We start from the raw sequence: 22,245 nt of genomic DNA, 5'->3' as shown, positions 1-22,245 counted from the left end.
TATGACCTATTTGTCCACTAACACCACTAAGAACTGCGACTTTGTTCTTCTTGGAGGTCTTCCTTCGAAGTCCTGACCAGGGCCTCAGCTTTTGAGCTGTGATAAGATCGGAATTGAAAGTGTTAATGCTGCTGTCATGATCTTTATGCAAATTGAATTGATTATGCAAAAGAGCAAATCATGTTGTGGTGGAAAAGTGCTACTATGGTAGTGTCTGATCTGGGTCAGACTGTTACAGAATAGGAAATGTACCTGTTTTCTTGCAATGCTACCTGAAACATTAAAAGAGGCACTTAATACTGATAAAACTCTTCCTTTGTTAAAAAAACTGTACTGCTTCGAATAAATTGCTAATACAGAAATTAAAATTCTTTGCAACCTACATTGATGAGTGGATGCATGGATATACAGTGCCAGTACAAAATTATTAAGCCCCTTCAAGTGATGTCCCATTTTGTTTAATTAAAAATGATGCATAGATATTTCTTAAAGTGAATATTTTAATACAACCTTGTACAGCTCAATGTCAGTACATTTATGGGTGAAATAAATTAAAAGTTTAAGTTAAAGCTGTAAGGAAAGAACAAAATTAAAAATATTTTGATTGCATGTATATTCACCCAATCTTTGCTATGGCAAACCAAAATTACGGCAAAAGTTTAGCTATCAGTCATCCATGAATATAATAAGGAGTGCTGGATAATCAAATATCTGGGTAAATCAAAATTTAAGTATGTTATCACATGAGCATTTGTGCTAAATGTTCAGCACAACCATTTGTAAGCCAAAATTTATATAAGTCTTAAGGCACTCTTTTACAGTGTATTTGCACTTACAACTGCAGTAGTGTTATATTAAACTGTATGGTACTTTAATAATTAAACAGTAATTCAAGCAAACAGCATTGCTTCAAATTATGTAACTTAACATACCTCAATTCGTAGTGTTTGCTTACTTGCCACATCCATAGAATGCTTTTCAGCTATGACTAAAAGGGTAGCATTACCCTTTAGTGGAAGACACATTCTAGCGAAAATTGTTCGGCATTATGCACACGTGAGACAAGATACTCACACAAAGCAATGCGGAACAATGCTAAGGCAGCACGGAGAATGTGGGTTTGTGTAAATATTTTTAGATAAAACTAGGCAAAGATGAGAAAGTATATCTTCTCTGTTGTGGATGTTCACAGTAATCGAGTGGCATCCATTCAAAAGATGGCAGTGAACCAGAAATGTTCCTCGGTAGTAAGGGGTAACATTTTTTATTGGTTTTATGGAGCACATAACAGTAAGCAAAGCAGTCTGCTTCGTAAAAGACCAGTAAAGCTTTTACTGTACTTCAGGTGCACAAAATTACTTCGACAAATCACACAATTTTGGAATAGTCTTAGTGTGCGCAATAACATTGGTTCTCATAATTTCAGAATAAACACACTTAACCTATTGAGGTTCTCAATTTCAAGCAAAGTTGAAAGTTTTATTGACCTGTGAGCTTTCATAACTTGGGGATAAATTGTAGGAAGGTGCAGTTCAGGAGGTGTGCGTTTTGCTGTGAGTACAGTGAAGTTTATCATTAAGAAGTGACAGGCGTATTGCACCACTGGGCTCTGCCTAGATAAGGCTGTCCCACCAAACTGTGCAGCTGGGCAAGAGGAAAGCTGGTTACAGATGCCACCATAAGGCCAAGGGCAGCTTTTAAAGACAAGTTCAGTGGGTGAAATGGAATAAAATGGGCAAGAGCCCATAATATACCAGTGACTTAAGTTTAGTTTGGTTTATTTGTCATATGCACAAGCACAATGAAAAGCTTTCCACAAAGCTGGCTGTTTGGCTGAGTGGCAGACCTATCTCAATTCCTGCAGGGAGTTTGCAAAACAAACATGTTTGTTTAGTGATACTGCAAACAGGAAAAGTTGTAGTCAAATGAGACAAAATTTGATTTTTTTAAACTAGATGTGATATTGGGTTACATCTAGTGCAAATCCAACATAGTGCATCACTCGGTCAAAACCATCCATTAGCAGGGAATGGGAAGCTTGTAAGGATTAAGAGGACAAATATATAAAGCAAAGAAAAACCTACTTCAGTTGGCTAAAGACCTAAATCTAGGCTACAATCTTCATCTTTCAGCAGGGCAGTCACCTAAAACACAAGGTCAAAGCTACACTGGAGTGACTATCCTGGAATGGCCCAGTCAGTTGGTTACCTGAATTTGATATAAATGACTTAAATTGCACTGTTCTGTGGGGGTGGGGGGGTGGGGGGCTGGGCTGAGCGGCATTATTCTGGTCTGGTTCTTTGTCATCTCCTGAGAAAATAATTTATTGTTTTGCCCAGAAACCAAAACTGCAAAAAGATGGCTTTTTATGGCATAAACTGTCACAAATGGATAAGAATGGTTTGTTTCTCCTGAGCAGTTGAAGGAGGGACTGAGTGACATTAACCCCACCCCAAAAAAAGAATCCATTATGTCTCAGGAAAGCACTAGAAATGCTTCTAATGGCAAAAATGTGGCACAAAGGAATGCAATGGGAGTCATTGTTTGTGTAGTTTGTATGGGAGATAACTTCATGACGGTAGTAGAGGCTTATCCTAAATGTCTTGGGACTATTGACGGGGGTTGGGGGGGTGTAAATTTCTGCAGTCGATATATCTGTGATGTTTCTGTGCAGTTTTTGCTGACATCTAACTGTTCTCCCCCCTGGAAGCATACAGTCTGAACTTTCAAGCTTTGATTAAAAATTAGCATGAGTTGTTCAACAGAATGGGACAACGTTGGAAGGAGGTGAATACTTTTGGAGAGCACTGTTTTACTTGCCATAGTTCAAATAATGTTCTGTTAAAAGGGATTTATGTAAAGGTTGTGTGGGTGTGGAACAAACTTCCCACTCATGTTGTTGAAGCTCATAACCCTGGCTTCTTTCAAGCAGTGGCTGAGTGAGGTCTTCTGATGAGTTGGCTACTAGCATCCAAGCAAACTAGATGGACTGAATGCCCTCATATAGATAGTTTTATCTTCTGTTATTTAATTTGTGTTGCAGTCGGTTTTCCCAGCATAGGAATGTATAAAAAAAGATCAGTGTACAGTATATTGCATTTGTTGCTTCTAGAAACAATATCAGGAGTAACAGTAAAAGTGCACACCCCTGAAGGCATTGGTATTGCTGCCCAATTCAAATCTTTATTTTAGTTTGAGTACCTTTGCAAAGAAGACATTGAAGGTAAAAAAAAATGTATTATGTGTAGATATGTGGAATTCAATTTATTAAAGGTTATTAAAGGTTTATTAAAGGTTCTAAAGGTTCTCATAAAAAAAAACTGAAATCAAACTATTTCATTGCAAAGTTTTATTTTTAGTATTGGAAGGATTTTGGTGTTGTGTGTGTGTGTAATCAGAATGAAAAGGTGGTTTGGTGAGCAGCCTGTTTTATTTCATGTTGGCATACTTTTTTTATTCCAGTTAGGAGTTTGATCATGTTTTACTCGCTTGTCAAAATGTTAGTAACCCCTAGTCAAATGAAGAGACTCTCCCAGTGCCTAGGACTTTCAGAATCTTTTGTGACTAGAAAATACCTTTTATATCAATCCTTTTGAAAATTGGTGGAACTGACAGAGCATGCATTTCAATCCCTCACACCATTACCTTCATCACAGCCTTGTCTGAAATTGATCTAGATAGAAAAATGGAATGGGTTTGCACTACCAATATTTAATACATGGGATAAGTAATGTTCTAGCTCTTTCTTGCATCATGGTGATAATGCCCTAATGTTTTGGCCAGTGTCAATATATAAAGACAGTCAAAGAGTATCTTCCAGTGTATTTCACAATTGTGTGTTTTTATACTTTTAAGCATTTATTTGTGCAAATAATAGTTCAAGCAGAGTAGCACAGTGGTTAGGCACTAGGGCCCTGGATTCAATTCTGTTGCTGTCTGTGTTGACTTTGTATGTTCTCCCTGTGTTTGCGTGGGTTTTCTGCTGGTGCTTTGGTTTTCTTCCACAATCCGAAGACACACTGGTAGGTTAATTGGCTTTTGGGAAAACTGGCCCCGGTGTGAATGTGTGGGTGTCTGTGTTTATGTATCCTGCCTCGCGTCCGTTGCTTGCAGGGATAGGCTCTGGCTCCCCTGCGACCCTGAATTCGACGAAGCGATAAGAAGGAAGGATGGATAATTAAAGCATTTATAAATTACCAAGCAGTAAAATGAACACTACTAGAAAAGTCCAATATTCAGCTTTGTTGGAATCGCCCTGTTTTCAATTAGAAAAGCGGTTAGCTTCATTACAGTTAGAGAATGAACTGTAGATTTTTTTTAATGTTTTTTAACAAAACATTTCAGTACTCAATTTAGAAAATCCAGTATATCAAACCAAGGCTGTGAAGTGATATAACCCCGTTGACATGTCATGGTAAGGTACATGCTTAACTAGCAGCTTGTATGTTAATATTTTAAATACAGAGCTATGATGCATAGCTGTATCAAGTGTTGTAATGTTTTACAACTGTATTTTGGCAGTGATGCTATCCTTTATTATAGAGATCACTGTTTAGAGTACAATGGCATTTTTTATTAATTTGTTTTGGTAACTACTCTGTTGACCAGCTTTTGCTGTTCTGTAGCACAGCGTTGTTATAGAGCATCATGTGACTGCTATGAATTGTGAACAAAAATACATGTCTTCAACAGCCCATCTGTTAAGGGCTTTAAGTGTCCCTGTGGAAATCCTGCATTTCATCATGTTGAAATGTTGTGGACAGCACTACGTCTTGACCAGGCTCCTGCTTTTATAGTGTTCATTCTTTTTAACAGGGCACACAACCACTTTTTTTTCCCAAGAGAAGCATGCCTGGATTTTATTTAATCCTGTTTCAGTCTCTCTTCCTTATTAATCAGCCTGTAAAGGTGAAAGGTTCAGCTTTTCAAATTCTTAGCAATGATAATAGGTGACTTTTTACACTTTTTATAGAATATCAATCGCATTTTTCAGAACCCTAGTCATTGTATATTTTTGCTCAAGACATTCAAAGGGATTGGGATGAGTCAAAACATTTTACAGAGGTTTATAGAATGTTAGTAAAAAGCTTCCTTTTGACATCACGGTATAGTGTAGTAGCCTAATTATGAAGAATAAAGGCACATATTCTTAATATTGATTTTTAATATTGATAATAAAATAATTGGTCATCCTCAGAAACAGCTTAAAGAGCTGTATTATCATCCAGGTGGATGCTGCACATTGGTGGTGGTGGAGGGGAGTCCCAATTACCTGTAAAGCGCTTTGAGTGGAGTGTCCAGAAAGCACTGTATAAGTGTAAGCAATTATTATTATTATTATATTGCTGTTCAAAAGAAAGGTCAGTTTTTCATTGATAACCTCTCCCACTCCCTTCATTCCAATTTCCAACTGCTACATTCGGGGGGATGTTTTAGAATGCCTGTGGCCAAGAAAAATGTATCCAATAAATTCTTTGTTCCCTGCGATGTCAGTATATTAAACATAGCTAAGTGAATGTTTTTCTGTGCAAATATGATATGGGCAGTGTGAGATATGTGTATAGGTATTGTTGTACATCTAAGACTATTGTTTGTTTTTAATGTGTATTTATTTTATGCTGTGTGTTATTTGTTTTTTTTGTAGTTTTGTATGGTGAAGCTAAATGACGTTTTCACACATTTAGACAGACCGTAAAGTTATATCATATCTTATCTTATCTTGATTTTGTTATTGTGTTGAAAGTTGGCTTCCAGCTTTGCTTGTTGTGCGTGGCTTGGTGTGAGCTTTAGCACCATCTGAGTCAAGTATGCGGCAGCAAATGGGAGACATTCTGGCATAAAACAGCCTACAATTAATAACAAAATGTTATAGTTGTGCTTTGCAGCATTATTGTAAAGCAGTACATGCATGATTCACAAATAAAACATTTTTTCCCCCAAAAGCTATAAACTGCTTTGTACCTCAGAGGAACATGAAATACTGTGGCTAATTACAGTAAAACAGTTGGTTTTTAAATGGTTTTAATGCAAAGCAGATGCTTTATAAAAATGATCAGATTCCATGTGATCCAGTAATAGACAGAGAGAAAGCTATCACATGACTTGTAATAACTCCATACTGCATTGTAAAGTTTTAATGTCAAGTTAAATAAAATAAAAAGCCCAAGTTTGGTCATATAAACCAAACAGCTTTGACAGATGTTATGGCAAACATGATCAGAATAAACCTAGGTTACCATATTGTTTTATTCAGAAAAACTCATTGTTGTGTATGGATTAAGTAATTAAAAGCTCTCACATTCCAGTTTTTAAAAGACTTGTTATTCCTTTGTTATGGAATTTTTCAGTGAATGGAATTTTCCTCTTACATTTTCCTTGCGGCTGCTTATTGTCAAGTAGTAGTAGGAGGTGTTGTGCGCTATTAAGCTATACATTTCAAAGCATGTGTGCATGTATTGTGCAAAATCCAAAGGAAGTGGACATGATCAATGGCAGTGTGAGTGTTTAACCTTTCTATAACCTTTAAAGATCAAGCAACCAGGTTCAGAAAATACAGCCTTATGCATCACCATGCCTAAAGAAACAATCAGTGGTGAGGTGAGTTCAGATTCAATCATTACAAAGAGTGTAGCAGCAGGGGGTGTGGATGACTGAAATTGGATGTGATATATAAGTCTAATTGGAGATTTCCTAATGTATAGTGTTTAGGCCCAGCATTTGTCAGTGAATTTTACTTTGTCGTGTTTAAAGTACAACTTCTGGGCTTCCAAAATTAAAATTCACTAGGCTTACAATTTTTTTTGTGTGGTTTGAAATAATAAAAATCTGTCCTAGCACTATTCATCCCAAGCACTACAAAAGGGCTTTACGTGTTGCATAGGAGGTAGCCCACTACATTCAGCATTGAACTCTCTTGTGTGAAGTGTGATAGCCATTATGCAATTATAGGTTTGGGAGTGATCATTATTCTCATCTGTTAGGCTTCATCCTTTTGATAATTTGGATATCAAAAATGCAATGTTTTGTATATTTACAAGGGAAGCACTATAAAATGACAGCATGGCACAGTACTAAGGAAATGTGGTTGTTTTCGTACAGTATAACTTTACATGCTATAGAGCAGAAAATAAAATCTATTATAAAATTTATGACAGTTCTACAATGTAGAGTAGTACAATGGCCGAGAGATACATGATAGAGTAGAAATTAGGGTCTGGAAGAACTGTCTAAACAGTTATGCAGTAACAAAAATAATTCATGCCACTTCTTAAATTAGTTTTCTGGTTGGTATTAAAATAAGATATTTTAATAAATTAAAGAATGCCTTGCAATCTATGAAGCCCTAATCTTAATCTTCTGATGAGTAGTTGAGTAAATGCTTCCTAAAAACATTGTTTCTCATGGGCTCTGCTGTAATTTTGTTTCCCCCCAAAAAATCCTTTACATATAGTTGTTTGAAATCATATTTTTGTACAAGACTGCAATTTCATTTTGCTACATTGGAATTTAATGAAAAAGGAATAAATAGAATAATATTTTTTACATGTACTTTCATAATTATATTTTTATACAAGAGACTTCAGTGAAGACTAGTGTTTTTTAGCTTTTAACAAAGAATGTAAAGATTCTAGCCATATGTGATTTCTGCAGACAGGCCTCTGGCTTCTTCCTGTGTCTCTTTTCTTGTCTGCTTCTCCTCTTGCCATCCTGGCTACTGTGGTTGCTGTAGAAACCACTTTTAATTGTACTCTGACAAAGGATACGCATTCCTGCTCTCACAAGGCGGTCCCCACTGTGACCTTTGACCTTTATGATGGAGGCCTTGGTGAAACCCTCATTTAATTTGGTCTATTGCTGCATTGGTGGTTGCTATGGTAGCCAGGATTAAAATGTAAAGGATGAATGCAGTCAAAGCACTAGTAGAGAGAGATGATGAAACCAAGAAAAGCTGACTGATCCAAATTCAGGACTGGCTGGGGGGGAATTCTTTTCACTAGAAATGTAGAAATGAGAGATGAGAAAACAAATTCTGCACTAGTCTTATTCCTTCATTATGTTAATTCCTTTAAATTATATCACCTTTCTCCTACCTCACATTTCAGGTCTAGCAGCCAAATATCTTCTCTTGTGTAAAGAAACGTTTTGTTAACGTGATGAACTGACCAGTTAAAAGTGTCTACCTTCACAACCGACATCATATGACCACATTGATTGATAGGTGAAATGTAAGAAAAACAATGAATTTCACAATACTCTTTTTTTCCTAGAAAGCGGTCTCGAGACCCTTTCCACAGAAAATAAAGAGAGAGAAAATGCTCTAAATCTGTATTTAATGCAACCTGTTTAGGGAATGTTCAGCTGTCTTTAATTTTACCTGAGTTTCTAGTTTGCCAGTTTAAGAGAATACCTATAAATACCTTTATACTCCTAAGCATAAATTCAGAGAGAATAAAAGCTAGATGCTTAATGTTTTCAATGCATATTTCAATCTGATGTGAGGGACACTAGGAGTTAATGATGTGATTTTCTTGATAATTTAATATATTTGTTACACATCTAAAGAAAATAAATGTTTGTTGCTGAAAACGTTGCTTTATGTTGTTTTTTTCTGTTGATAGTTTGCTGTTAGACTATCCCTAATATATTTATCATGTTGCAATAGTATAATTCAACTTAATCCTTCTCCTTGTTGGATCTAGATCATTATCTGTGTAATCTGGCATTTAACCAAGTACATTTTTAATAAATATGTAATAATGTGTGAAGTGTTTTGAAATTATCATTAACCTTTATTAAAGAATGTTTGATTTAAAGTTTTATTTTACTGGATGAGCTAACATTGTGGCTGACCCTTTAAAGTGCCTTTGGCCATTTCTTCCCCCAAAATACTGGAGGTTTTCCAATTATAAAATGTGGAGAGCTGCTTTTTACTTAACACCTCAGCTGTTGAGCATTAGTCCCATCAGTCTCTCACACAGTTTGCAGGTGACACTACTGATCACTAATCCCAGAGCCCATTTAACTCGTGTCCAGTTAACCAGTGACATATGATATGGTTGCGCACTTGTTTCACAAACTGTTGAATGAGCTGTCCCAACAATATTCAGAACAGAGATGTATGTGCACAGTAAACACAGCTATGATATTTTAAAAAAATATGGTGAATAATGTTTCCAATGGTTATGTCCTGTATCCAATGAGCAATGAATAAGTTTAGAGAGCCTGGTCTTGAATAAATTTAGTTGAATAAGTGAATAAGTTTACCTACATTGGGATCTAATGAGAAGGAATATGTATATATAAAAGCACCATTTTTCTCTCTGAGTTTAATATGTACTTTTAGTTGGGATGCAAATGAGAGGATTTGGTTGCTTTCATCATGTAGATCTGGAGTAAATATGTTCCTCTTTTCTACATTTTAATAAAATGTCTCTTTATTATAGTCAGGATAAGGTTAGGATATAACACTCGTATGAATATTATTTTTAGTTAATTTTTATTCTACTTAATTGGTTAGAAAACATTCCGTGGCAAGGATTGATTTTATACCTGTCTGGAGTTTTTTTTTATCTGGTTGACTTGGGGCAATAGGGAAAAAATTAAGGGGCTATTTGAATAGTTTTAAACGTATTTAATTTCTACCACTTGTGGGGAAAAAAAAACTTCTATTACAGAACATTTCTCAAAAGCTGCCAGAGTCACCTCCCTCCATCCCATAACCCAGCCCCTTCTATTCTACCACATAACACCTGCACACAGAGAGATCACTATCAGGGCTTTTAAAAACAGTTTTCCTCGGAAGATTTATGCCTCAAAGAGCCTGTAGCTTTCAATTCATCTCCTTAAACCCATTAACTTTGTAAGGAATCCAGCCCTGTTGTCTAGCCTTGGGAACAACAGCCACTGCCTGGAGAAGTTTCTAACGTTATCTGTCATTTTTTCGACACAGGTCCTGTTAATTAAAGGGAATGCTTGCTCCCACAGTCCACCTGCACCCTTTAACTCGAAACAGTATCTGTTTGTACTGCATTTGCTCCTGCCTCCCGCTGGGTTTCTATTCAAATTCATTCAAAGAAGGAACAGATGAGACCCTATTGCCATCATTTATTTCTTTATTTAAAAATACAAATGTTTGAAAGGATTAATTTCATATTTCTACTTTATATTACACTTCCTGCTTTTTATAATTATTGATGTTAAACATGCAATAGGAGCCACAGTCTTGAGCTGGCCTTAATAAATACTTGTAGCTTTAAATGGTCAGGTAATGAGATGAGGAAAATTAAGCAACTGATCCAATTAAGTCATGCTGATCTCAGCTTGGAGAAAATGCAGAAGAGACTGATTCTTCAGGACTAGGTTTGCACACCCTTGCTAAATTTACACTACTACAGATCAGAGACATAAGCGCTTAACCAAATTCATTCAATTCTACAAAGAATTAAAATGTGCGTGTGACCTCTCCTTACCTTTGAAGCCTTTCTTTATTTCAGTGAAAGTAATGTAGGACAGGGAGTGGCAAGGTTTTTGCAGGTGCAAATGAATGTTCTTCCAAGTAGAACAAAATGCTCTAACAATATATTCTACAATTCTTTTATCATCAACAAATACCATGTATTAGTATTTATATTAATAGTAGTAAAGTACAGCCAGTTCAAATATATGTTGTGGTTATTCTTACCTTTCCTTTCATTTAGTAACTCTCTTAACTACATATGTATTACATGAGATTTGTCTGTTCATGTGTTTAAATAAGTGCCAGTGTACGGCAAATTTCCAAAGCAGCCAGTGCAGGTTTTTGTTTATACCTTGTTGTGGTAAAGATGCACCAAGGCCTCACCGACTACATATCAATAAAGGACATTGAAAAGGACACCACAGCCTGTAGAAGGTTTTAATTTTTTTTTCATTTTATGTCTCAAATGGCTTCTATTAATGACCTTATGTTGAAGTAACACAGATGTTTTTATTTTAATATTACAAAGGTTTTAGAGTTCGCCATAAAATCAAAAACCTGAACTAATTATGGCAACCAAGAGCCAGAACTGAGAAACAGTTCTCTACATGGATATTTGATATTTTTCCTAACTACGAAAAACAGCTGAACTGGGAAATATTAGCAGAAAGTACTTCAGAGTCACATTTAATTATTTTATCCACAAGTTTTCTATGAGAACAAGATGGTCTGTTGTGTTAAATTAACATTAATTCCTCTGTCCTTGCTTGCGCAGGGCAGTAGTGGCATGAGTTCCTCCCTGTCATCAGGGGTATCTTCCATATCCTCTTGTCAGTGTCAAAAAATACTTTTGATGCTAAAATGGCATAGTATCACGTAATTTGCATTGTTAGATAAAGATGCTTCTTCTAGTAGTTCAAGTGGGTAGCTGCGTCAGCATGTGTAGGCTGAAAAGGAGCAAGTAATAGGTTTATTCCATGCTGAAAAGTGAAGAAAGAAAACACAACGTTTTGGATGAGGAGCCTTCTTCAGGTGTGAGATGCTTCTACCTAACACATACATTTCATTATTACAATAATGCATTTTACTGGGATAGAAAAAAACATGCGCTACTGAGGTTCTGTTTAATTTGTGAACCAGACATGGTGTGATTATTAAGATTTAGGGACTGTTAAACTTAAAGAGATCACAGAACAGCATGTGCATTTAATGATATCACATTTTTTTTACTTCTTCACATAATTTTTTTACTTCTTTAACCAGACACACTGTTATGTTAGGGTATGCTATGTTATGTTATGACACACTGTTGCAGAGTGGTGGTTCTGTGGCTAAGGATCTGTGCCTGTGGCTGGAAGGTTGCCGGTTCAAATCCCGCAGCCAGCAGAGGAATCCTACTCCGTTGGGCCCCTGAGCAAGGCCCTTAACCCCAACTGCTCCAAGGGTGCTGTACAATTGCTGACCCTGCACTCTGCCCCCAAGCTTCTCTCCCTGTCTGTGTCTGTGTCTCATGGAGAGCAAGCTGGGGTAAGCGAAAAGATGAATTCCTAATGCAAGAAATTGTATAGTGATGTGATACTATGTTATATTATTCAAGCAGTATATCTGTGCAAAGTACCATTTTTCATTACTCCCCATGATGTTCTTATAAATTTCTGGTGTAAAATATATGGTTGTCTTGTGTTTGTGATGGAAATAAATGAAGGAAAAAGTGGGTGAATGCAGAAAATAATTTTTCTGGATGAAAAATGGATGAAGAATGTTTCTCTTCAGGGAGCTTTCACCAGAGGCCACAATACACAGCAGCAGGTCAGTTGGGGTGTCACTGCTGTCAGTACAATAGATCATTGATGTGCGATAAGTGAAGCCAAGCTGACACCAGCTGCATTTGTCTTCACTGAGTTGCATGTCTTGTTAATAAAATAGATGTGTTCTCAGCCATGAGCTCAACAAGGAAGCTGGAAATTAAGAGAGTGCTATTATGTATGAAGGCAAGAAAACAATAAATATTATTTTTACACTTTAGTAAAGGACACCAGGATCAAGTATCAGAGAAACCTTTAAATTATAGTTAATAAGATATATTAGTGTCCTCAAGGTCCTTAATTACTCGTTTGTCTCATTACTCTATCCAATGGCAACAAGTTCAATGCATTTAAAAACTATGAATCACTAGTAACCTGTGAAATATTTCATATTTCCTAAGTAGGATAATTTAGTGAGTTGCAAGATACAACATATATCTAATGTAGTAAATTTTACAATGAGCAAAAATACAGTGTAGGCAATTACAGTGTATAGGTGTTTGGATTACAGTGCAATATGCTTGAATAGTAAGTGTACTGAGCACCATATAGAAATAATTAATGAATGCTGTGACTGCAAATTGAACTGTTAGTTTTTTGGATTAGATAAAGCAACATCAGTTTACTGCCTTAAGTAATTATGTAAATGTGTTGCCATAAATTTCCAGTTTCCCCAATGTATTGTCTTATACCTAGGACTTTCTTTTAAACTTTTCTGAGCAGACATTTATTCTCTTTTGCATGACTACCAGTACACAGAATAATACAGAATGGATACAGGCTTTCCCAAATTATGTCATCCTACCCAAAAGACATGTTTCAGAGACATGCACTTGAAAATAATAATCTAAAAAAAATGGAATCAGCTGAAACTTTTGAAGTAACTTTTTTTTACAATCCATAGCTGAACTAGTTGAATGAAACCGACAATCTTAGTCATTTTATATTGTTTATAAAGGTATATCCTCAGGAGAAGTTAACACAATTTCATGTTCTCTTACCATTATTTAACCAAGAAATGACTTGTCAAACACTTGTTTTTAAAACGGTATAATAACTGTAAATTAGCAGCACCATGGTTCATTTTCAGTTTCTATTTCCCTGTCTTGCTATTCACTGGATCTCTGGGTTTAAACAAGGTTCATATTCATGCCACTGATGTATTGAGGGTTATCTGCTCCTCCGAGCTCCCTGAGGCAGACCGGTGGAGACAATGGTGCATCCTCAGTAGGAAGCGAATGTGTCACGGCTTGGCAGTGAGTGTGGTTTCATTGTTGCTTGGATCCTGGGATTTGCATGTCAATTCCCTGCCTGGCAGCTGCTCCCTCACACAGCAGGCTGACATCACGAACTGCTGCCTCGGCCCTTTGTGTGTAATGTGTGTTTCATGGAAAAAAAGCCTTTCAGAACTGCCGATAACCCTGTTCGCGTGAATTGGAAGCATCAAGTTACTGCGGTTCCCTAGTCTTTTTTTCTGGTGTGCTTTAGTTAACTCAGAGTTGACGCCTGGTTGTCCTTTAGCCTTCGGTGGACTTTATTGTGAATTTTGCTTTCAACAAGAATTTGTTGTAGTCAGTGAAAGCTTAATTATTTGAAATGTCATTTTGTCAGATTGTTGGCATAGTGTTTAGCATTGCTGCCTCGCAGTGATGGGGTCCGGGTTCTATTTTGGACCTGGAGCTTTGTCTGTGTAGAGCTTGTATGTTGTCCCCATGTTCACAGGGGTTTCCTCCACAGTCCAAAGACATATTAGTAGGTTAATCAGCTTCTGGGAAAATTGGCCCCGGTGCTCTGGTGTGAGTGTGTGCATGTCTGTGTGCGCCCTGTGATGGACTGGCGTCCTGTCCAGGGTGTATCCCACCTTGCTCCCTTACTTGATGATCCTGCAGTCCTCCTTACTGTTGGTTGGCATTAATAATGATCCTCTAAGTTCTTGTTCTATTTATTGGTATAAGATGTTAACCCATTTTTCATATAGTAGTTTTAAGACCCATTTTTGAAACCTCAGAGTGCACATTCTTCACAGAAGCACTTATTCATCAGCATTTGATTAGTTATTTTTGTTCATATTTTATCAGGCTTTTTTTTAACCCATTGACCTGGTTATGTATGGCTGAGCAAGATGTCACACCTCTTCTGACAGCGTAAAAGTCCTAATGCTTAGAAAAATAACTGCTCTTCTGTTCTAGGCTTCACTAAGTGTCCCGTGTTTGTGTTGTAGCCCTTCCACCCAATGGTGAACCTCCAGTGCTCTCTGGACCTGCGGCCTTTCCTGTGTGCTCTCTACGCCCCTGTGTGCACAGAGTATGGCCGCGTCTCCCTGCCCTGCCGCCGGCTTTGCCAGCGGGCACACCGGGACTGCACCAAGCTCATGGAAATGTTTGGAGTGTCCTGGCCAGAAGAGATGGAGTGCAGCAGGTAACCCTCCGCCTGCTTGCCTTGTTGTGATTGTGCTTGCGTGTCTGCCTTGTGATTCTGCAATGACAGGCTCATCTCCTTCTGAGTCCTTTGTATTCATTTACAGATTCTGGCTGCCCACACCTCTCCTCCTGTTCTCCCTCTGTTTGGACACCAATTCTCACTCACTTTATGCATATTTCCCACCCGGTCCCCACCCCTTCCTACCTCCTCGATTTTTTGTTACCCTATGCCTTAAATATTTGCTACTTTCCCTCTCTTCCTCACACTTGAAGAAAGATTCACAGCCAAATCATAGCATTTCATTTTACCTTGTAGTATGGAATGAATCTTGAATCATTCCTTTGCAACCTATTGCTGATACAACTCCCTACTCGAACGTCTTCAATCATAGTCCATTATAAATGGATTCATATTTGTAACAGTGAACTTTACTTTCTTCTTTTCTGTTTCTCAAAATGCTTATTGTCTTTATTTACTCATTGGAAAGCAATTTTCACTGAGTAAGCCTGTTTGTTGCCTATTAGAATTTGCAATGATTTATTAGTCTTGACAGTCTGCTTATCTATCTACTTTCTTTTTAATTGATCATATATCCCACAGTATAAAATAAGGTCATTTCCACTCCCCTCTACCACAGTAGAAACTAATCTCACACCAACTCCATCCAGACTGTTAGCTCATCAGCATGATGGATTACAATACTGTGAGGGTGCCCCTTGTACCCATTCCACCATATTTATAACTGACTGAAGTCTGTGTCATTCAGTGAAGGAATGTAGGTCAACATTTGGCGTTAAATAAGATTAACATAACAGACATTAACAAGGATTTATCTTTTGCCAGTGCATCTACTACAAAAAAGATTGTCAGGTTCCTGATTAAACTTGAACAGATTTTAAGTTTCATGAGATGCTCAGTATACATTAGCCTTGATTTGTACTTTTTATCTACCCAGTTTTGCCTATCTTTTGGATTGAGGGAGGGCCTGTGTTGGATGACCGAGGCTGTTATTTATTACTGTGATGTCAGAACTATGCTCGATAATTGTTCTCTACATGATCTTTGCTTACATAATAGGGCTGATTATTACTTTTAGATTATTTACATGACCATCTCTTATAGAATCCTATTCTGTTGGGCCCCTGAGCAAGGCCCTTAACCCCAACTGCTCCAGGGGCGCCATGTGCTCTGACCCCGAGCTTCTCTTCCTGTCTGTGTGACTCCTGGAGAGCAAGCTGGGGTATGCGAAGAGACAATTCGTAATATAAAAAATTGTATATGGCCAATAAAGTGATCTTTTCTTATCTCCTACTTGCTTGCCACAAGCCACAACATTCACAATATATTTACTACTCTTTACTACTCTATGATGGTAACACTGCTTATACTTTGTAGGTCTTGAGTTTCTGATGGTCTACCTGACAACCAGTGACAATTTAGCATATTGATATAATATTGTATCAACTAATATTTCCTTTTACACAAACTCTGTTGATCTATAATGCGTTTCATGAACACTATACTTTAACATTGACACTCATTAACGCCACAACCTCAATTCAATTATACTGTATATGGGAATCTGTCTATAACAGTTTAGAGTTATGCACTTTTTATGATTGATGGTTTTAAATATTCTACTGAAGCATATTTTTATTTGGGAAATCTGGGGAAATATTGTTTTTTTAAATGAAACACTAAATCACACTAGGTTAAAATAGAATTTTTGCTTTCCATGACTTCCCGTGTTGTCTCTGGTATTTCAAATTTAGTAATCTATAATTCTAAAGAGAAGCATTTCTTTAAAAGAGTCCTTACCAGTCTGCTACTCTGATTAAAAAGCACCATTCTTTTTTAATTTTGGTTATAAAATGCATTACATGCATTGTCAGTTTGTTAAATACCTTGTCCTCGGGTCTTAATTTTATTGACAAGAGTAAAATAATCTGGTTAAATATCACTTACGCCTTGTATTGGTGCTCTCCTCAGGTTCCCAGACTGTGATGAGTCTTACCCCCGCCCTGTGGACCTGCTATCTAGTCTGGACAGCACAGAGGAGTCCCCCATGGCCGTTCAGCGGGACTACGGCTTCTGGTGCCCACGTGAGCTGAAGATTGAACCGGACCTGAGCTACTCCTTCCTCGGGGTGCGAGACTGCTCTCCTCCTTGCCCCAACATGTATTTCCGTCGGGAAGAGCTCTCCTTTGCGCGCTACTTCATTGGCGTCATCTCCATTGTGTGTCTGTCAGCCACCCTCTTCACCTTTCTGACCTTCCTCATTGACGTCACTCGCTTCCGCTACCCTGAGCGGCCCATCATCTTCTATGCTGTCTGCTACATGATGGTCTCCTTGGTCTTCTTCCTGGGTTTCCTGCTAGAGGACCGGGTGGCCTGCAACGCTGCCAGTCCTGGCCATTACAAGGCCTCCACTGTCACGCAGGGCTCCCACAACAAAGCCTGCACCCTGCTTTTCATGGTACTCTACTTCTTCACTATGGCTGGCAGTGTGTGGTGGGTCATTCTCACTATCACCTGGTTTTTAGCAGCTGTGCCCAAGTGGGGCAGTGAAGCCATTGAGAAGAAAGCCCTCCTGTTTCATGCCAGTGCCTGGGGCATCCCAGGCACACTGACAGTGATCCTGCTGGCTATGAACAAGATTGAGGGTGACAACGTGAGCGGAGTGTGCTTTGTGGGGCTTTACGACGTGGACGCACTACGCTACTTTGTGCTGGCCCCGCTGTGTCTCGATGTGCTGGTGGGCGTCTCCCTGCTGCTGGCAGGCATCGTGTCCCTAAACCGGGTGCGTATTGAGATCCCGCTGGAGAAGGAGAATCAGGACAAGCTGGTGAAGTTCATGATCCGGATTGGGGTGTTCAGCGTGCTGTACCTGGTGCCCTTGCTCGTGGTCATCGGATGTTACTTCTACGAACAAAGCTACCGGTCCGTCTGGGAGATCACCTGGGTGCAGGAGCGCTGTCGTGACTATCACATTCCCTGTCCTTACCAGGTAGGCTCTTTTACTTGGCTGTTTGTGTCAGCATACTATATAGCCCATATAATAGAAACCATATCTAATATGTTCAAAAGTGCAACATTTAGTTTATACAAATAGCAATCAATCAAATTCTTAAAACAGACTATAAAGTATCATAGCTTTAGGGATTATGGTTAACTGCTTTAAACTGTGTTCTGGTTTTTGTGTCAGCTGAATTCTTAATTGCATTTCAGTTTTCTTTTTCTTTTCTTTCAGATTTAAAAAAAGTGAAAGTGATTATAATTGGTCTCATCCTTATGTGAATTTCTGAGTTTCAGATTTTCCCTTACTAATTAGTGTTAACTGAATTAACATAAATTGATCACCTTTAGAGAGAAACAAGAGAGTAAGTTCTTCCTAAACAGAAGGAAAGGTTATATGTTTTGAATGCAAAAGGAATTGGAACAATACGATTGAAGCATAGTAGTTTGGAAACCAAGTGCTGACTATAGAAAGAGGTAAACAGTCTAAACAAGTCAATTATTAGCACCAGTGTTCACTAACAAACACAGGGTTCCCCCAGGACCTGAGCTGGGATCCAAGGGTTTAAAACATAATTCATGTTTTTAAACAGTATCTTGTTGGATGGTTTCTGCAAGTCATTGCAGTTTTTAGACAATGTATGAACACCTGTTTTAACAGAAATATTGTTCATCACAAATCCTGTTTGGTAAGCAGTGAAATAAGTCAGAGCACAAAGAAAAAAAATGAGACTAAATTAGGTTGTTGAAGGAATGAAATATTAAATTAACAGGTTTGGGGACAAGTGATCAAAATCATGCCAGTTGTATTCCATTTACAAATAAGGCAGAATATTTCTAAGACATTAATTGAAAACCCTTGTCTTGTAATAAGCATTATTTGTAGTTTTAATCAACTAACCAAATAAGCTTACAATTAGTTTAAATGAATGGGAAAATGAACACTGAAAATCTTAATTTATATGCATCTAGTTCACATATTCTGAAGGCTTATCTTTTAAAAAATACAATCTCTACATTTTTTGGTTACACCAACACAATTTCAAATATCCATCTGTGTTTTCCAAATCTCGGCTTGAAGATGCCAACGCTGTGAGCACACAGTGAAGACAGGGCCCTCTGATCTGCCCTCCTTCAAGTCATTTGTATTTATCAACTCAGGTAGCACAGCCCTGGATGTTTTTGAGGAGCATCACTGGACTGCGTATTGTCTTAGGGTCACAGGAATTGCTGTGTTGCTTAAAGCTGAAACAGCTCTTGTTGACTGATTCCACCCTGTCCTCCTAATTGGCAGAGCACTTGGAGAATCCCAGTCATAGTCAGTTAGTTCCATAACCCAGACTGAACCCATGATCACACAGTCCAACTGCTCTCCTTGGACATGAGCCTTTACTTGTTGAGCCGCTCCAGGGATTAGTGAAGATTATGTCTTCAATTAGAATAAGAAAATTCAAGACAACTACCTAAGATTACTTTGGATTTATTGACAACAACACTCTGAAGATTATTCCATCTCTGTGAAAATATTGTAGCGTCACATGGGGATTGAACACTTTGAATCAGGAAAAAAATGGTCAGAGTTACTTACACTGCAGGGCTTTCTTTCAATTTTCTCTGTTTTCACCTCAAGCTCCACTCTCCTGTCTAAAGGCAAACAACATCTTTTACTGTTTATAAAAGTTCCCACTCTTCTCTTGAATCACAATCCGTAAATCGTTGTCTTTTTTCATTCTTTTTCTGTAAATCATTAAATCCGTAAAATATTTTCTTACTAGTCCGTTTATTCTTAAATTCAAATACAAATTTCACTATCCATCCAAAACTTTCTACTTCTGGCTGCTGATTCCTTCAGGGTCATTTATATTTTGTACTACCTAATGGAGCTCACCTGTTCCCAGTTGTATTGTTGTTTAGGACCCTTCTTTTGATAGGTCAACTCACTCCTCCCTGTGGCCATCTTGCTTAGGTCCATTCCAAGTATTTTAAGAATATCATTGTAGAAATACCTATCTTTGATGTTCCTCTTACAAGTGACCTTACAATATAATGGGAACTTCACGGGTACAAGCGTTCTCCAAAACTAAGAAAAGAACATGAATTTCCTTAAACTGTGAAGCCCTTTGTGGCATGTGTCTTTGTGGAAGATCCAGTTGTGGGCTTTTCCACAGTTCTGGATGATCTTTAGTCTTCTCTAATCTGGGATATACCAGGGATTATACTGTATGTGTGTAATAAAATTCAAACTCTGTAGACTATTATGAAATCATACTGGCCCCTCTAATATCTCTTCCAGCAGCAACCTTAGTTTTAACCAGGAGGTCTCCCATGCAGGTACTGACCAGGCTCACACCTGATTAGCTTCAGTGGGTTGCCAGTTGTGAGCTATAAGGCGATATGACTGCTGGCGAATATAACAGACATCAACCAATATTCATTTCACATCTCTCCTATATGAATCCTCACAACTACATAAAAAAATTGAGTCTTTGTCCAAAAAGAGTCTGCAGATAATACTATTAAAATATAACACTTATAATATTATACTTATAATATTAAAATAATTATAATAATTAAAGTATTATAATACTGGTGTCATAAGTGAACCTGCTGTATTTATGTATTTCTAACTTTTTCTGTTACCTTTTGAGATTTACAAAAATAAATAATTTGTATTATCAGTCATGTTATTTTATAATTAATAAGAAATTATTAATTTAGCACCAATTTTAACCTCAAAAGATGCAATTATTTAATATTTTTCATTTCATGTTTTATGTGGCATCTTCAAAAAACCCATGTTTGTCTTAGGGTCAGGTGGTTTTGGTGTTTAGCTTTTGTGAGCTGCACATTGTGTGTTACACAAATGACAGTATCTAGTAGACTACATCAGAATCCTATTAACTAGTCCATTATGCTATTAATGTGTTTTTGATAACATGTCTCCTAAACACCTGTTTTACCCTGTTCATTGCAAAAATAATGCAAATTAACAATCATGAGTCACAACAACTGCCTGGGATTTTCTAGTTGAAGGACATAGCTCTTTCATGTGCAGCTTCTTTTTTATCTTACCCTAGTAATTCAACCAAAGGCTGCCACCAAAACAACCACTTCAAAAGACATCCTACATTCTTTCCCAATTTAATTATTAACCACTTATCCGGCACAGGGGAGGATATGTGTTCCCAGTCTAGGAGATTCTCCCAGGCAGAACTTCTCTCTCATCTCATTACATGGTTTGATAAAGGTATTCTCAAATTACTGCTGTGTGCTGGATATCTCTCTTCTGTGTAATCCAGCTACTTGATACAAAAAATGAACAGATTAACATATTTATAAATTGGAGCTTCAATTAAAGAGATATTTTTCACATATCATTGTTCTTACATCAGGTATTGAAGTTTAAACAACAGGGCAATAAAAATGCCTGTACATTTGTGTGCATACAAATTTACAAGAATTTCTACATAAACCTAGAGCTCTGACATCCATCCATTTTTAACCACTTCTAATTCAGGCTCGAGGTGGAGCAGAGTCTTAACTTGGCAAGCAACAGGCACAAAGCAGGGTACGCCCCTGGACAGGACACCAGTTCATCCCATTGCACTTACTGACACAAACACATACACATGCCAATATTCCCAGAAGCTAGTTAAACTACCATTATGTTTTTGGACTGTGGGAGAAAATCGGAGCACCCAGAGGAATCGCACATGAACTTGGGGAGAATATACAAACTACATGCAGATAGCACCCCAGGTCAGGAACTGAACACAGGACTCCAGTACTGCAAGACAGGAATGCTGATCACTGCCCCCCCCAGATAATCTGTATCACTGCCAAATTAAAATACAATACGTGCTGTAGACGTGTGGCATCTGTTGAGATTACCAATTTGCTCATTAAAGCTTTATAGTATTTATCTCCAAAAAATTACTTGGGTGTTGACAAATACTGAATCAAAGTGAAAAACAGTGAAATGTTCATTAAAAAAAGGCATCTATGACAAAATCCCATTTGGATTTTGTAAAGTATTAAAAAAAACAAAACAATTGCGAACGTTAAACATTTCATGTTAATGATAAATACCCAGAGAAACGTAGAGAAATATTAGCTCTGTAAATATGCCAACTGATTTTAACTATGTAAATAGCATCCATTGATCTGTCATTACCTCACATTTTTATGTGAGGCAATAAACAAATGCCCATACATTTCTTTGAGAAATTTAAAACCGTATTGCCTCATCTAACAATTTAGAAAATGCTGTTATACTATAAAAAGGAAACAAAAATAAAAAAGAACATAGAAGCTCCAAATCCAGGCTGCACCAAAAAGAATATATTTGTGTATGTTTAGACTGTACGGTGCTGCTCGAAAGTATGTGAACTTTTCATCTTTGAATGTCTTTGAAATGTCTTTGAAAGACAAACAATCTTAAAGAACTCTTTTATCTGAACTCCAATATTTAATAAAGATAACCTGAATAATGGCACACTTACAAACATATATAGTTTTACTATTTATTAAATAAAACATGTTTATTTA

The 22,245-nt window shown here is 37.4% G+C and overlaps 1 protein-coding gene across 3 annotated transcripts in view; it reads left to right on the top strand.

Moving 5' to 3' along the window:
- The window catches only part of LOC102687061 (frizzled-3), a 38,983-nt gene that overhangs the window by 3,158 nt on the left and 13,580 nt on the right, over positions 1-22,245 (top strand). For all 3 annotated transcript variants that reach the window (XR_001478216.2, XM_015344716.2, XM_015344701.2), the window contains exons 4-5: positions 14,483-14,679; positions 16,672-17,689. Coding sequence is in view for 2 of the 3 variants with exons in the window: in XM_015344716.2 (XP_015200202.2) it covers positions 14,483-14,679; positions 16,672-17,689 (1,215 nt within the window). In the remaining variant the exon portion in view is untranslated. The remainder of the gene's footprint in view (positions 1-14,482; positions 14,680-16,671; positions 17,690-22,245) is intronic.

This window comes from Lepisosteus oculatus, chromosome 2 (assembly GCF_040954835.1).
Source record: "Lepisosteus oculatus isolate fLepOcu1 chromosome 2, fLepOcu1.hap2, whole genome shotgun sequence".
NCBI classification, from domain to species: domain Eukaryota; kingdom Metazoa; phylum Chordata; class Actinopteri; order Semionotiformes; family Lepisosteidae; genus Lepisosteus; species Lepisosteus oculatus.
Note: the sequence above shows the minus strand (reverse complement) of the source record. Positions and strands in the feature narration are given on the sequence as shown.